At 37.3% G+C, this 17,994-nt stretch overlaps 2 protein-coding genes across 7 annotated transcripts in view; one reads left to right on the top strand and one right to left on the bottom strand.

The window, feature by feature from the left end:
• anks1ab (ankyrin repeat and sterile alpha motif domain containing 1Ab) overlaps positions 1 to 3,495 on the bottom strand; it is a 39,201-nt gene extending 35,706 nt beyond the window's left edge. For 4 of the 6 annotated variants that reach the window (XM_073870503.1, XM_073870502.1, XM_073870498.1 and 1 more), the window contains exon 1: positions 695 to 1,627. In XM_073870503.1, the coding sequence (XP_073726604.1) occupies positions 695 to 961 (267 nt within the window). In that variant the 5' untranslated portion in view covers positions 962 to 1,627. The other 2 variants (XM_073870500.1, XM_073870499.1) reach the window with 2 other exon arrangements.
• A 202-nt stretch (positions 3,496 to 3,697) lies between these two features.
• ilrun (inflammation and lipid regulator with UBA-like and NBR1-like domains) lies at positions 3,698 to 15,916 on the top strand. The gene is made up of 5 exons (XM_073870504.1): positions 3,698 to 3,997; positions 5,448 to 5,602; positions 5,740 to 5,943; positions 7,825 to 8,123; positions 13,747 to 15,916. The coding sequence occupies exons 1-5, from the start codon at positions 3,834 to 3,836 to the stop codon at positions 13,780 to 13,782; spliced, it is 858 nt and encodes a 285-aa protein (XP_073726605.1). The 5' UTR covers positions 3,698 to 3,833; the 3' UTR covers positions 13,783 to 15,916.
• Positions 15,917 to 17,994: the final 2,078 nt, after the last annotated feature.

The following is a 17,994-nucleotide window of genomic DNA, read 5'->3' as shown; positions in this document are numbered from 1 at the left end:
CTACAGCAAACGGCCAGTTTGGACTACAGCTCTCTACTTCCTGCTTTAATGACGTGACTAGAACATTTTTTAACTAAACTCCGCCCACAGGAATACGTCAGTCGCTAGCTAAGCTAACGGCAACTAAGCTGCTATCGAATCACAACACACTTAACAAACTACACAATCAGAACTCGGTACATATTTCTGAAGGAGGGACTTTATAGAACAAGGAAGACATCAGCCCATGTTTAGGACACTGAAAACAGAGGTATACAGATAAGTAAATTGTGTGAAAAATACCGCTTTTTACACGTGAAACATGAACACATGTTATATTGCGCACTGTAGACACAATCAAAGCTTCAAAAACACAGAAAGAACAGGACCTTTAAATATATACATGCATGTGTGTGTACTTATATAATTATTATACACAGTACACACACATATATGATGTAAACAAAAACTTTTATTCTACAAACGATTAGTTGCGATTAATCGTTATGCAGCCCTATATGGGACAAAGAAAAGTTTCCAAATGTATTCATCAATAAATGATCTAAATAAACACCAAAGTAGTGCATATAATTTGACTTCCACAAAGTAAACTCCATGCCCACAACCCACGGCCTCAATCATTTGTTTCACATGCCAGGAAGTCTGTTCTGCTGTTCTGTGCTCCCACCCCAGTCTCTAATTCCTCAGTTCTTACCTCGTCCCATTCGGAGGCGAGCGATGGCATCTGCTTGGTTTCCTTCCTCTCGACAACACAGTCGGACAGGGATCCACTTCGGTCGTATGGAGGCCCATCAACCTCACAATCAGGGGAAGCCAGCAGGTCAGAGTCTGATTGGTAGAGGCCGCATGACAGGTTCAGATATCCAGGTGAAGGCTCTGTTGAAGCGCAGGCATTATTATCAGTCCGGTCCTGGTGGACCACAGGTGCAGTGGTGCGAGCCTCCGGAGCGGGATCAGACATTTTGGAATCCTGGAACAACAGTGAAGAAATCCGTCTCTGCTGGGAAACAAATCTGCTTAACAGTTAGTTTGTGCACTTGGTATCAGTCAGCCTACGCTTTTATAATCCATGGTATTACACTTAAACTAATAAGCTCAGTTTCCTCAAATCTATCCGAGTGTGTGCACTTGTGGTGCTCTTGTTTTTTGAAGGTGCTTGTCTCAGAGGTCCACCCACAGTTTGTGTCCTATTTGCCCTCCCCTTGCCAAGAAACAGGGGTTTTGTAAAGCGTTTCCTTCCCTTCCTTCCCCACACAACAATCTCAGATATACACACACAGCGGTTCCTAACTAAAGGGCTAAAACTAATGAGTGGTGTCAGGATGCATTCAACAGCACATCTAAGATGTGCACAACAGTGCCTGAAATAGAAATTAAGTAGAGAAAGACTAAAACGAAGGGTTACTTAAAGTAATTAAATATTTACTAAATTGATTTAAGTTTTAATTGTTACAAGGAAAGTATAGTGCTATTTGAAACCAATTTGCTTAGGAAAACAAACTATAAAAGGTACTGCAACATTACGTGTTTTTGCACAAACGTCTATTACATACAAACAATGCAAGCATTCCCAGAATGATGCATCAACCAAAGTTCAAATATTGATTGTGGCGAGAAAACACAACAGATATAATACCGTGCACCTTTTGGCTTTGGTAACTAGCTGACACAGCGATGGGTCTCGTACTCTGGATCTCAGGTCTGGCCTTATTAATCCTGACAGCTTGGCTAATCAAGTTACTGAGACTTGTGGATCTGTAGTGGGTTCATCCTCAGAGGAAGCTCAATTTAAAACAGAAACCCTGTGTGAATATTATACAACAAAGAATGCACACTATACATAAATATATAACTCTAAATATATAATATAGAGAGTGCACAGTTTATTTTCAACATCAATCATAGTATAAACAAGGTTATGAGTTCCGTTCTCTGTATGAAATATTCACAAATTTCGGCTGATTTATGTAGGTAGAAGTTCAATTACAATAATACTGCCACTATCCAACCATGGCACTGCCATTTAGTGCAGAGAAAAAGGACAGAAAAAATATAAGCACAAGTGAGTTTCAATTACAACAAACCACCATCATTGTGACCAGTGTTTGCATTCCATTAGCTCATTTGCATTTAAAAGGACACACCCAAAATTGGTACATTTTGGCTCTGACCTACAAAGTGGCAATTTTAACATGCTATAATAAAATATCTGTGAGGTATTTTGAGCTAAAACTTCACATACGTACTCTGGGGACACTAAAGATGTATTTTACTTCTTTAAAAAAATCTCATAATATGACCCCTTTAATTTTCCCTTAAGTCTCCTCATTCCATGTAGCATATCTGTATTGGTTAACCAAAGCAATAAACTACATAAATGAACAGAAGGGACAATAATTTTCACTCAAATTACCAAATCATTCCCCCATTCTATCACATCGATATTGTTTTTTCTAATAATTAGCCAAACGTTCAACAAGCATGAATTAAATCACAGCTGAATGGTTTTATCTTTCAGATACACTCCCCTGTCTATTATATAATCTCAATACCTCATTCCTGTTCTGTCTCCTGACAATACAAAAACAACTGAAACATGTGTGAAGGAATAATGAACTTCCGGTACAGCAGAAATACAAAATAACCAATATGACTAATATTATGACAATGCATAATATTCTGTGGTTTAATTTATTTACAACTGTGCAAATATTATGCATTAAATCAATGCTGTGGATTTCATAATATATAAAATAAATGTAATAGAAAGTGGTTTACGGGTAAATGGTAAGTAGAAATTCACTACACAAACGACAACACTTGTGATCACATGACAAACAGGTCGATTATGTTTGAAACAAAAAGGCTATGTAGCAATTCTGAATTTACTATACATGAAAACTTACTTTTTAACTTGTTTAACAAGGTTACACAGAGAAGATGAATAAAACGCATCTGCCGCCGTGAGCTTATTGTGACCTCTGACCTGTGGCTTTGGTCGTTATGGAAACCACGCAAGTGACAAGTTCCCGTACACCCACTACAGCGATAGTGAATTTTACCGCCTGCTTTTACAATTGCCCCATTTTGTATAACTATGTAAATAAATGCATTTACAAAAATTTCAGTGCTTTTGTGTTTAAGAGGATTATGTGTAATTTGAAGTAATTTAAGTACTGTAAGTAAATATCATAAATCTATTCAGTTGCAAATCACGTGACGCCCCTATATCTTGGTACAGTGCTCAAGAATACACTTCTTATTTTTAGAACTCTGTCTTGTGTTATCTTTGAAGCAACAAAGTAAATTAATTGTACCATGGTACCACCATGAATGTTTGGGATTATGATACACCAATCATACGTCAAAAGCTCCGCCATCTTGGATCGGGCAAGACTGCCATTTACATTTAGAAGTAGCCTGGTTAGCGTTATTATAAGTAAAAATAAGTAAGTAAAATTTAGAAGTAAAAAACGTAAAAACGTTAAGCAATAGCGTTTACATTTCACAAACGATTTCAATGGATTAAAATCTACGTGAAATTCAAAATTCAAGCCTTAAAAGTTAGACATGGAAATATCCATTTTCATGATGAATTGTCAAGCATTGACAGACATTGAAATTATTCATTGTCATGATGAATTGACTAATGCCGCAGACACAGTCGAATAGCAACAGCTGACGTCGGCCGCACCACGGTTACGTCACCCGCTACGTAACGCCCCGCCCGCAGCCATGCGTACTGAGCTTGTTATCGGGTCGCTTGTTATGACTGGAGAAGGCCTCGGACTCAATTAAAACTCTTCCCCCCGTTGCTGCCCCGGGACAGCTGCATGCTCATGGAGGGCATGGACATAGACTTGGATCCGGAGCTCATGCAAAAGTTCAGCTGCATGGGCACCACGGATAAAGATGTCCTCATCTCGGAGTTCCAGAGGCTGCTTGGCTTCCAGCTCAACCCGGCTGGTTGCGCCTTCTTCCTGGACATGACCAACTGGTGAGTCCGAGGACTGAACTGCGGCCTACTGGGGGTCCTGGTCCGTGCGTCAACATGGCGAATTTCCCTTTGCGATGTTCTCACTTTTGATGTCTTGTATGTGAAAAATAGCTTTGAAATGACAGCTGTCACGAGCCGTGACAAGTTTAAACTGGGATGAAGCGAAACAGACAACAAGCTAACTGCTAACTGACTGTTTATAAAGGCAACAGATGTTCGATTTCGCAAAACATGAGCTGCAAAAGTCATTTTTTAGACCAACAAACTGTTTAAAATACATTTTGCGCAAAACGTTTCTTAAATAACTCTTGTTTCATTTCTGTCAGTTGACAAACAATTAGCTTGTTTGTGTTAGCAGCAGGCTACTACACGGGCTGCGTTCCAAATTCTACTGAGCGTCCTATGTAGGCAGCAAGTGTGGGCATCATAAAATGTTGCCGAGTCAGTTAAGTTGAGGTTCCAAGTATCTGCGATTTTCAAAAAATTATGCTGACTCCAATCGAGTACGAAAATGCAGTTTGGATAGCGACTGTGATGATGAAGTGCTGGCTAACTATTAAGTTCACTTGGTTTTGAGAACACACATCGTGTAATGTCGCTCAGTCACGACTTTGCGAGTAGATTGTTTTTCATTACCATGTAAAATCTTAATCTAAACTAAAATAAGTACTAATCTGTGTATTTTATGAAAAACAGACTTGTTCGTGTTTGTATAAACTTTGTGTTTATTGACAAGGTGTAAAGTTTTGGATCAGAGTTACGTAATAAGTGTACTTTCATCTCAGGTCTGACACACAGGCCACAAAGTCTTTCCCTACTTTTGTTTTCGACATAAGCTTTCTGATCAGTTCATTTTGTACATTTTTAGTTCTTTATAATTATCTTGTAGGTAATAATTTAACCTATACAAAATTTCTCAGATTTAATTATAATATCTATCTATCTATATTCCCAATAATGTGGCATCATGACCAAAAAACATGCCCTAAAAAGGAAATACAACATTTCATCAAAGTCCATCAAACCTTGGTTTCACATACAGATAAACTTTTGTGTTAGTGAAGGTTTTTGGTAGTTTTTGGAGCCGAGACAAGAGGTGGGTATGACCTTTGTTCAATTTCTCAGTAACACTTTGCAATAAGGTTGTATTTGTTAACAATTAGTTAAAGCATTACCTAACATGAACTATCAACGATCATTACTTCTATTGCATTTATTAATATTAGTTCATGTTAATTTTAGCATTAACAAATACATTGTTTAAACATACTGTAACTGTAAATAACTGTATTGACATTAACTAACATTAACAAGAATTAATAAATAAAAAATCTATAAGGTTCATTGTTTGTTCATGTTGGTTAATGTGTTTATTAATGTTTACTAATACAACCTTATTGTAAAGTGTTACCAATTTTTCTTGTACATTTTTTCATGTTTGTGTCAACAGGAACCTTCAAGCAGCTATTGGGGCATATTATGACTTTGAGAGTCCAAATATCAACACACCGTTGATGTCTTTTGTGGAAGACGTGACGATCGGTGAGGGAGAGTCGGTCCCTCCAGACACACAGTTCACAAAAACATGGAGGATACAGAACACAGGTGTGTGTGTTTTGTTTTTAGATATAAGAGGTGTTGTAGGAGTGGCAAACATTTTTAATTATTAATGTAACAGGATATCAGTTGTGCTTGATTCAAGCAATGCTGTATCTGCCTCACGATTGTTTTTTGTTTTACAGGTGCAGAATCGTGGCCTCCGGGTGTTAGTCTGAAGTACGTTGGAGGAGATCAGTTTGGTCATGTGAACATGGTAATGGTGCGATCGCTGGAACCGCAGGAGATCTCCGATGTGAGCGTGCAGATGCGTAGTCCAGCCGTTCCTGGCATGTACCAGGGCCAGTGGAGGATGTGTACGGCCACTGGACTCTTTTACGGAGATGTGACGCTAATGATGAACACCCAGTGTCACTAACTAATATAGATGACCACAACAATATAGACAACTATCGTCCTTCGAATAATTTGCATAAGCTTATGTGAAACATAGGCTGTGTTTGGAATAGAGGTCTACACCGAAGACCCGGGACCCGACCCGAGACCCGTACGTGTTCGGGTCTATATTTTAAATGATCAGCCGGGTCCGGGTCGGGTCTCAATCTATTACTTCGGGTCCCGGGTCTGTTTAACATTGTGGGTAATACCCGAGGTCGATCGGACTCGGAGAAAACACACTCACATTTAAATAAATTTTTTCAAAAACAGCAACAAAAACTTCGCATAAATTTTTTCTATGACGCTAAAATTGCGTTAAAAAGTTTATATTTGGTCACTGAACGAGCAATCGTTATTATAATCCAAATGGCCAAACATTATTAAGCAAGTTGACCCGATACACAACAAATGACTGTAAAGTGGACTTTTAAAGCTGGAATAAGCATTAAACATTTCAATCGTCAAGAGAGGAATAACATGATGGAACTTTCTTGGAAATAAGGATTGTGCATCACATCACACAGTCAGGTACAAGGAGGGAGAAGACTAAATTCTATGGGTAAGACAAAAAGTTTAATTTTCGCTACTTGTTTATTGACTTATTAATAACATTTAGCTAAAGAATATTTGCCGGTCGGGTCTGTGTCTTCCCGGACGGGTTCGGGTCCAGATTTTAAATAATAGACGGGTCCGCGTCGGATCCGGGTCCAGCTTTTAAATAATAGACGGGTCCGGGTCGGGTCCAGCTTTCAAAACAACAGACGGGTCCGGGTCGGTTCAGTGTAGCACATTTACAGGTCTGATCGGGCTCGGGTAGGAATTTTTGGACCCGTGTAGACCTCTAGTTTGGAATGGAAAAATTGTGTGAAATAGGAAACTGTATGCAATAAGTTATTTCATTGTAATCGCATGACCTTGCTATTGCAAGTATAACTGTGCATTCACCCCAGACACGGTAGAGGTGGCAAAAATGCGCTATTCGCGCTTAGTTGGACACTAAAACGTTTTGAGTTAACTCGATAGTTAATTCTATTCAGTCGAGACATTCAAGCGGAAATTCGTGTCAGGGGAGGGTCTTCTGCGACTCCGCTCACTCCCTGTAATCACATCACTACTACAGCAAGCTCCTGATTGGTTAATGCAGCCAAAGATTTTTTCAAACCCTCAATTCGCGGGGAATGCACCTTACATGCTTTCCACGACATTCACGCGTACTGCGCCGGAGGATGCCTATTCGCGTCTTTGCATTTTGCCTTTTCCCCGTCTGGTGTGAATGCCACATAATTCAGCCAGTGGCATCTATATAACTAATAAACTTTATTGGCAAAGCATTGGTGCAAATATTTTAAAAGGGATATCAAGGCAAAAGTATTGATGATGAATAGCATTTCTTAAAGGAAATAATATAAATTCATATTGTATCGCTTCTGGTTTATACGTCACTAGTTATCGAAGGTCAAGTTAAAGGAATAGTTCACCAAAAAACGAAAATTAACCCACAAAGTTTACTGGGCTTGTATAGATACTTTTATGATGGATGGATGCACTATTTGGCTTCAGCTTCCGAACATGGATGAGCTTCGCAAAATCGGCCACCATTCAATTGCATTACAAGGCTAGGAGAAGCCTGGATATTATTTAATATAATGTGTTCGGTTGAAGCAAGAAACTCATATATACCTAAGATGGCATGAGGGTGAGTAAACTGTGGGTTAATTTTCATTTTTGTGTGCGCTATCTTTATTAGGGATAGAGTATATATGGTATTGTACAGCAGTACTATGTTATTCCAAATGTGTTACTCATCCCATCCCCGTACTGTGCAGATGTGATCTGGGTAATTTTGAGTGTTGAGGAGGGCGGCCTGTTGGGCGTCACGCAGCAGTTATCCTCATTTGAGACGGAGTTTAACACGCAGCCACACCGCAGCCTGGAGGGAGACTTCAACCCTTTCGCTTCCCCGCAGAAGAACAAACAGGACACCAATGAGGATCATCTAAAAGACCCCGGGGGCCCATGGGAGGCCCCTCTGGACTCCATTCAGCAAGATCAAAATGGACTCACTCACAACTCTGTAAATATTACACCAAATGGTCTCCAAAACAACTTATCAGTAGTGACGTACAGCCAGGTATGTATTCAATGTTTGTTGAATTTTGACACCTTTGCAGGTTATTATTGGCCCTGTTTACACCTGGCATTAAGTTGTGCTTTGGTCGATCCGATCACAAGTGGATGAGAAAGACACATTCCCGTTCACGCCTGGTTTTTTAATCTGTATCTTTTTTCCACTTTCGTCCTGATTACTTTGAGGGGATAGTCTGTTGACGACTAAATAAAACAAGTGGGAGAAATGACGGGTTTGTTGATGCGCACAAATATTTTGTCAAAACCAATTGAAAGTATTGTGCACCACGAAAGCGATCCGTTTGAATGCATTTTTGACTACCTCTGAATGTGGTCGAAACTAGACAAACTTAAAACGTTTTACACCTGTACTTAGCCTTGTCCACTTGTGGTCCCATCGACCAAAACGCATCTTGATACCAGGTGTAAACAGACCCATTGTTAACTGTATGAAATAATGATCGCTATATCAGACATTAAATAATGCTCACTAACCGTCAAAGTGTGTGAACATGATGCAAAACTATTTTTTTTTAATGAATAAGTCAATCTTAGATTTATGCCAGATATTTGTGGTAGATTTAGTCCAGAAAACTAAGTTCAAGGGTAGTTATGATGAACCCTTAACTACTGTTAAGTGTCTTAACACAAGGGCTGCAACAACTAATCAATAAAATAGTTGGTCTGTGATGTCACATGCTTGCGCACCACCGTTGGACATCGTGGACACGCATCTGCTTCATACGGCACAAACTGTGCACTTATAATTAAAGTCAGGCACTGTTTCTTCATACAACACGAACTGCACTTTTATCAGGCGCTGCTGCTTCTCACCGCGCGACCAGCTTGTTTAAAAGAAAGGCAGTGTTGCCAGGACCGCAGCGTTGCCAAGTCCTCAGCCTTTAAGCAGGGTTCTGAATTGGGCCACTTTTAAACTGTTTCTGCGGGTTTAAGATTGAAGGATTTGGTCCATTAGTTGTTGGTATTGGGCTGTGATAGTCATTGGGATGCTTTTGGACTAATTTTTAATTGCCATTGGGCTGGTTTTGTTACGCGGATCTGGCAACCCTGACAGGACAATGACGATAGCAAAAGTGCAAACGAACACTGGTTAATTAAGGTTTAATTTCATCCTTAAGTGAGTTTGTATTTGTTGAATTGTTGTAGAGTTTGTTGTAGATGCAAACAAGCATCTGTTTTAAAGGGGGCATTTCACAAGACTTTAAGATGTCAAACAAATCTTTGGTGTCTCCAGAGTACGTATGTGAAGTTTTAGCTCAATATATCATATAGATAATTTATTATAGATTATTTTAATTTCCACTTTGTAGGTGTGAGCAAAAGTGTTTTGTTTTTGGGTGTGTCCATTTAAATGCAACGAATGGTTTACCAAAACTAAGTTACTGGGTTGATCTTTTACACATTTTCTAGGTTGATAGAAGCACTGGGGACCCAAGTATTTCACTTAAACATGGAAAAAGTCAGATTTTCATGATATGTCCCGTTTAAAGTAAGGGGGGAAATTAGGTTTTTATTACTGTAGCATGCTTGTATATAACTTTTATATCAAAATCGTTTTTTTTTTTTTTGTTAATAGCCAATAATGTTAATACTCATCAAAGATGTTTTACTATTAAAAAGCTGCACAAACTTTTTTATTTAAGGCTTAAAATATCAAAATCAAAAAGATTATGTCAGTAAAACTCTGTAGTAGTGTGTGGCTTTGCATTTTTAAAAGTACATTTCTACATGCCTTATTTATTTATAATAAGTGTAAAATCTAATATTTAAGTAAATATTTGTTTTTTTCCGACTAGTCGATTAATCTGAAAAATAATCGCCCGATTAATCGATTGTGAAAATAATCGTTACGTGCAGCTCTACTGGCATCAACAAATAACGCATGTCCTTAAGACAGTGAATCACCTGTTTGATTTCTGCCCTGTGTTTTGTGACAGCAAATCAAAAAAACACATTGCAATGATTCACAGCGTTACACCTTCCCTATTTGACGTGTGAAGTGTGATACATTACATTAAGGGCTGGGCAATGTAGCCATAAATGATTCATCTTTTTACACCCTGTAATATATGAACATAAAGAAGAATGACATTTAATCATTTTTACTTGTATACATCAATAAATAATACAGTAACATTACCAATGTATATTTCTGTATACATTTTATGTGAATTTTTGTAGTGTATGAGAGCTGATCGTGCACATGTGGTGCACTTGGCAAAGTAATGTGAGCAGCAGAGGGGTGTGATCTTAATACCCGCCTAAATAATAGTATACTAAAGGTTGTTTACAGACACACCTTAAGGTCTTTTAAATAATACAAGATCTTTTTACTTCATTTCTATAGGAGCCAACCTGGTAAAGTTTAAACACTTATTTTTAGTGCTTTAAAATATTTGATGGTTTTGCTTTCACTTAAAACTCATTTAGAGTCATTTAGATTTAGATTAATCATTTGTTTATATCGTTATCGTCACTCAAAAATGTTTACAGAAGTTTCCTTATGGCATTTTTCCTATAGTAAATTTTTTTTCCTATAGTACTTTTTTTTAATGAAATATGTGATGCATATTGGTGTTTACCGTGTTTATTTGTTATTCAGAGTTAGTTTTTTTTTTTACTTGTTTGTGGTAATTTTCGGGAAGTGTTTAAAATATAAATGGCAGTCCATCGGCTGGTGAAAGGGCCAAGTTGCCTCTCGGCCACAAGATGGAGTGCCATACAAATGGGTGAAATGAAATAACTCGTAGCTTACAAGTTCAGCACAGTAAGCTCATTGTAGAAAAATATAATAGTAGAAATATAAAACATCTTAAGTATAACCTTTACTATTCATATAATATGTGTGTATGTTTTATTTAAGCTACAACAAATGTCACTATTACTACTACTCTTACCTAAATTGAAAAAAAAAAAATTCTGTCATTATTTACTTAACCTACAAACTTGTATAAATGATTCTTTTCTGCTGGATACCAAGAAAGATAATTTAAAAAATATCTGGAGCACCATTCACTTTCATAGTAGTATTTTCTCCTACTATACAAGTCAATGGTGCCCCAGATCTTCCTTGGTATTAAGTTGAACATAGAAATTTAAAGGGGCACGCCACTTTTTTGAAAATAGGCTCATTTTTCAGCTCCCCTGGAGTTGAACGTCTGATTTTTGCCATTTTGGAATCCGTTCGGCCGATCTCCGGGTCTCCCGCTGGCACTTTTGGCATGGCTTGGCACAATCCATTGAATCTGATTAGACCATTAGCATTGCGTTAAAAAATAATCAAGGAGTTTCAATATTTTTCCTATTTAAAACTTGACTCTTCTGTAGTTACATCGTGTACTAAGACTGACGAAAAACTAAAAGTTGTGATTTTCTAGGCAGATATGGCTAGGAACTATACTCTTATTCTGGCGCAACAATCAAGGACTTTACTAATGTAACATGGCAGCAGGAGGTGCAATGATATTACGCAGCGCCTGAAAATAGTCCCCTGCTATTGAAAGTTACCAAGGGGACTATTTTCAGGCAGTGCTTAATATCATTGCGCCTCCTGCAGCCATGTTACAACAATTTTCTGTCAGTCTTAGTACACGACATAACTACACAAGAGTCAAGTTTTAAATAGGAAAAATATTGAAACTCTTTGGTTATTTTTTAGTAGGGCTGTCCTCGACTTAGGATTAACATATTCGAATCAGAATTGTCGAATCTTTTCATAGTCGACCGATAGTCGAATCATCTATGTGTGTGTGTGTGTGTGTGTGTGTGTGTGTGTGTGTGTGCATGAGTTGGGAGGGGGTCAGACCAGGTACAAATTGAAATCTTTTACTTTCTTTCACAAGCAGCACACATAGACAACTTTCTGATAAAGTGACCAAAACTGTCTTTCAAGTGATGAACGAAGACAAAACTGACGATGCATTTATATATTTTTAAGGTAAAATGTAAGGCAACATTTGTTTAATTATTCCTCATAACATTTTAAAGCCACGATCTACAGAACATCACACAAAAAAAAAAACATTTTGATAACTAAAACAAAAATTTATAACAAAGGTGATCCTGCCTTGGAAACCTCGGCTAATTCAGTGTTTTTATTTAATTTGGAGATTAAGCGCGTCAAAGCAGGAGAAATGACAAATAATTTGTGATTGTTACTGCAAATTATAAAAACTAAGCTTTATATACAATTCATAAAAACATTGAAATTAATGATTTTATAGACACTACGCGTTATTATTTAGCACAGAAATACCTGCTTGCTTTCACTTTGATCATCTCCATTCACTTTAGATACAGAAACAACTGATGAAATTATTTATTTCAGGAATCTCTTTTCTATCATTTGAAAGCGAACACCAACCATAATATTAAATCACAAGAAAGACAGTCGTGTCAGGCATAAATATTGGTTCATTGCAGATATTTTCCGTTTCATCACCAAAATTTAAAGAAACAGCTTACCTATTTTGTAGTTTAACTTTTGACAAGATAACCACTCTGTTTTAAATACATTTTAAAAACGTATACCCGTCGAAAACATCCTTTTTTTAATGTTTAGTTTGATGAACTTCTAAATATGAGACGCAGAGCACATAGCACATTCGGCTAAATTGCGTGCGCAAGCATGGCCAGCACGCAATAGTGCAAAATCTATACAATGAAAAGCGATCCAAAATGTACAGACTTAAATTAGATCAGAATTTACGTTTATAATAAATACATTTTTTTTTTATAAAATCAGGTCAGAAGTAACAAAGTGCAGAACAAATGTGCAAAATGCCTCAAGTGCACGAAAACAAAACACAAGCCAAATATATACATCAGATAACCCAAAGTGATTATAAATAAAATAAAATTAAGAAATTATTAAAAGAATGAAAGTAGACCCAGAATTGCCAGCTTTTTCTTTTAAATGTAGAAACAAAGAGGCAATGGTTTATTAACATAGGAACCTTTTATGGACGTGTAGCCCGGTCACAGGGGTTGCTGGATTTATTAACGCATTTTAATAATATTTAGTGAAAGGTGATACTTCACATATTATTTGCAGAATTATAATAATATGCTGTATATTAATATATTGGGAGAAAGCTGTTATACGTGAAATCAGAGTTGTGCACAGTGCACCCATATACGACCGAAATTAAAGGATCCTCATTTCATAACACATCTGCGACGATTCGACTGTCAGATTGGTAGTCGAATCAGGCTTCTCCTATCGATGCATCGAATCTTCGACTATTCGGGGTCACCCCTATTTTTTAGCATGATGCTAATGGTCTAATCAGATTCAATGGATTATGCTAAGCTATGCTAAAAGTGCTGGCGCCAGATCCGGAGAATCGGCTGAATGGATTCCAGAGTGGTGGAAATCAGGTGTTTAGCTTTAGGAAATCTGGAAAATGAGTTTATTAAAAAAAAAAGTGGAGTGTCCCTTTAAGGTTAGAAATTTGAACATACCCAAAGTTACTTTGATGTTCGAGATTTGGGGTCTCTCTCGCCAGAAAGCAAACATCTAGAAATGGATCTGTGCATGAGGTTTGCGTGAGAGAATGTAAGCATCCCATTAGATTTTCGTCTCACTCTTTTTCTTTTATTCCCAGGGCATTCCTGGACCCTTCCCGTTTGGACAGTCTTAAGAAACAGAAACCACCGTCTAGCTCACCTGAGCTGCTACTTTTGCCCTTTTCTGGGGTTCATTGAGAGGAGGAGTGGATTTATTCCAAAGACTCTGTGACCCTCTCTACCCCAACACATCACAACATCACAGAAAGTGTGGACAAATCGGCTCCAAATCAATATTCAACCAACACCTGAGTTACGCATGTGTGAATGCTAGATTTAGATCGAGTGCTAGAAGTGATATAATGAAATACACAGTTTTTGATCTGTATCGTCACATTACAGCAGTGAGATTTGATGTGCGAGGAAAGAGAGGCGGGTGGGTTAATAGTTGAATGAATGACATTCAGGAACCATTTCAAAGCAAAATCAAATAAAAAAGGATATTATATTTTGCAGAATATAAAGCTTTCAAATTTGTGACACTATTTTTATGACAATTATGATTTACACAATTAAATTTTTTTAAATTGGCATAAATACTATATATGTAAAATAAAAGTCTGTTTAATTGACATGAAAATAATGTCACAGAAATATTTTCTTTTAATGCCAAATATAATTTCTTTCTGATTCTTGAGATGTTTTCTGAATAGTGTGAGATGTGCGAATGTTTCGACCATGCGCAAAAAGCCATCGACGAAGAATTAACGCCTGTTAAGTAGTAATTTTACATCGTTCTTCGAATTTTACTTTAAATAAGGAATTGTTTTGAAGTAGAAAAGTTCAATGTGTCTACTCGAAGGTTTAGTTGCATAATTGGTAAAAACAACCATTTATATCGATTCTCTGCCAGCCGCATTATTAATTCATTACAAAATTGCTCGGGATTCAATGCTGCCACCACGCAGGTTCAATACATCGCTGTTATCAGAAACACGGTCATGATCTTGTTGCTGTTATATTTGTTTACATCTGTATTGTTCTTGAGTGCTGATGTTGATTTTTATTATCCATCAGAGATAAAAGTTAACAAAAGTGGCTTTGATTTCCTCACTCGCCGAGTCCACAAGCACATCGATGCATTTTCTAAGTCATCTGTTTGTGTTGTTCACCTAGACTTAAGATGGTATTAAGCTGTTTTAAATGAGACTGAGGGGTTTTAAAGAGGGAAGGTGTGTGAATGGGTCCATTAAAGAAATACTCTGGGTTAAATTTTATCTAATTGAATCAAAATCGTTGAAAGTGCATTTCTGTATAGATGCAAATGGATACAGCTGGATATTATTTCTGCGTTAAATTTAACCCAAAATATTCCTTTAATTTGTATTTGCTTGAATGATTCATGAATGTCAAAAATGTTTTGCTCCAGATAATATTTTAATGCGTAAAGAAAATGTGTGAAATTTATGTGTGGGTTTGAATTGTGCCTCTGTGTTTGGTGGTATGATGGAAAGCTTCTTGGATGTTTATATCGAAATATATCTGAAAGGCCCGCGTGCCGTTTTACTCGCTATTTTCTGTCTTTATAAATCATACACGAAACGAACGACTGCTTTCTATTATGTTTTCCGTCTAATAAAATAGAAATTGGGTTATGTGATGAAGATTAAAGCGTTTAAACAAATTGGGGTAGCGTCCCAAGCAGTATGCAAATCGATTGTCTAAACTGACCTTTGAAAGGCAAAGAGATTGATGTTATCTCATCCGTTTCCCCAACATTGTATCCAGATTTTTTTTTAAAGCATTGCAAATGATCTATGCATTGTTTTCCATATTCAAAAAGTTGTGCTTGTAGTTAAAAGCATACAAACCGCTTATACGGACAGAGAAATACTGACAGTGCTCGGCCCATCCACGGCTCATTTGGTGAATTTACTTTTTTTTTATCGGTAAAATGTTTAATCTGAGCTGTGTTTGTGAATGTCCCAAACGGCACACACATGTATTTGACACTTTGGATTTTCCTTTTTTTGTGTGTGTGTTTCTTCTGCATGTGAGAAGTGTGATTGATTCATTGCTGCGTTGTCTTTCTTTTCACGTTTTCTTTTTATTCTGTTGGATTTTCTGCACCACGCCATGGTGTGTGATTGAGAGGAGTGTTTGCGTAGAGTCCTATAACAGCACAGTGAAAAAGAGAAAATATGAAACGCCTTTTCCTGTATGTATAAGTGAACATTTGTATGATTAAATTAACACTGAAACAAATAAGTCTCTGTTTGTCCTGTGTGGATGGCTTTGTCATCATATGTATAGCGTGTACAGTTTTACTAGGTCTCTTCATCTTTCTATGCATTCTAGCATGCATTTTGAACCACATCCAAGTTGTCTGGAATTGCTTTGCACAAACAAGGCAATGTCTCTTTAACCCTCAGGCAACAAACTACCTTTTTGAGCCTCACACTGACACTTTAAATTTTTTATTTAAAGAAATATATGTATAATATCACCTGACATGTCTCTCCAATGAAATGAGGGGCTGGAGTGGTTGTGACCTTTTGTTTGGGGGTGGAGCAGTGCTTTTTGGAAGCAAAGCCACATGGGATGCAGTGCCACCAATTGCCAGGATAAAAATCACTTTTTAACATGTTTAAATTGAAATAATTTTACAGAAAAAAATGTGTATGTGCATCAGTATGTTTGATTGTCTGAAGATTTTCTTTGTTTTTATTTTCATACTAACACCGTGTTTTTTGTTTGTTGCCCCAGGGCAACGTTGTGCTATAAGGGTACTAAAACACCAAGTTTTTTATCTGATAAGATATATGCATTAGAAAGTTTAACTCTAACAAACATCAATCACACATGATTTCACTTAATCACAAACATGACTAATTAGTTTTATGGGCAACATTGTGCAGTTTTTGTTTAGCAATATCATGCCAAAATGATGCATAACACACACACACACACACACATTTGTTGGTTTATATTTTATATGAAAATGTGGAAAACATGTTCACACGCAGTGTTAGTTACAATTAGTAGTGTGCATGTTTGGCTGGAATCATCATTTGTGATTGATGTTTTTTTTTTCTAATGCATATATTTATCATATTCAGAGTTCCCACACCTTAGTTAACTTCAAATTCAAGGACCTTTCAAGGACTTTCCAGGTCCAATACCCTCTAAATGTGGGAAACACTTCAAGGGAGAGCAAAGTTACATCATGTTACGTTTTAAGATACACTGTTACAGTTCCCTTTCGAGGGAACTCGCGCTCCGTCACTGCAGTGACACTTTGGGGACGCTTCCAGGGGTAAGTGCGTCTGAATGTGTATATCAAATTCAACCAATGGTGAGGCTTAACAACAAAGACAGGGTGACGCGGGAGCCAGGAAGTATATCGCTATCTGAAATATTGCCAAAGACGGCGTTACAGGGACGCAGGAAGTATGGCAAGGGAGACGCAGCGTCTCGTTCCCTTCTCAGGGAACAACAGTTACATACGTAACCCGAGATGTTTTTACTATGCAAAAAGGCATTTTGGTATGAATCAACATTCACATACAGAAGATATAAGCATTTAAAGTGAACAGTTTAGAACTTGTGCTTAAAAAGTCTAGAAATTTTATGATATCCTACACCACACAGGGAATAATATGGATTATTTTTCCAGAAAACTTCTTGCATAAAATAGATTCAAGCACTTTCAATGACCTGTATCTATGTATGTATATTTTCAAAAATGTCCAAGGGCCTTGAATTATTTCCCCCAGATTCACAAACTTTCAAGGATTTCATATCATAAAAATTCTAGACTTTTTAATCACACGTGCTAAACTGTTCACTTTTAATGCTTATATCTTCTGTATGCGAATGTTGATTCATACCAAAATGCTTTTTTGCATAGTTTTGTTTGACGCATGAAAACGTCTCTGGTTACGTATGTAACTGAGAAGGGAACGAGACGCTGCGTCTCTCTTGCTATACTTCCTGCTTTCCTGTAACGCCGTCTTTGGCAATATTTCAGATAGCGATATACTTCCTGACTCCCGCGTCAACCTGTCTTTGTCATTAAGACCTCACCATCGGTTGAATTTGATATACACATTCAGACACACTTATCTCTGGAGGCGTCACCGCAGTGACGCAGCGCGAGTTCCCTCGAAAGGGAACTGTAACAATGTATCTTAAAAGGTAACACGATGTAACATTGCTCTCCCTTGAAGTGTTTCCCACATTTAGTCCTTGAATTTGAGGGTATTAGACCTGGAAAGTCCTTGAAAGCTCCTTGAATTTGAAGTTAACTAAGGTGTGGGAACCCTGAAAGTTATAAACTGCTTAAA

The sequence above is a fragment of the Misgurnus anguillicaudatus genome, chromosome 8 (genome assembly GCF_027580225.2).
Source record: "Misgurnus anguillicaudatus chromosome 8, ASM2758022v2, whole genome shotgun sequence".
NCBI lineage: Eukaryota > Metazoa > Chordata > Actinopteri > Cypriniformes > Cobitidae > Misgurnus > Misgurnus anguillicaudatus.
Note: the sequence above shows the minus strand (reverse complement) of the source record. Positions and strands in the feature narration are given on the sequence as shown.

Excerpts from the sequence above, each read along its gene's own strand:
- ilrun (XM_073870504.1), top strand. The coding sequence starts at position 3,834 with ATGCTCATGGAGGGCATGGACATAGACTTGGATCCGGAGCTCATGCAA. Across the intron at positions 5,603-5,739 it reads ATGGAGGATACAGAACACAG|GTGCAGAATCGTGGCCTCCG; the intron begins GTGTGTGTGTTT and ends TTTGTTTTACAG. Across the intron at positions 8,124-13,746 it reads CAGTAGTGACGTACAGCCAG|GGCATTCCTGGACCCTTCCC; the intron begins GTATGTATTCAA and ends TTTTATTCCCAG.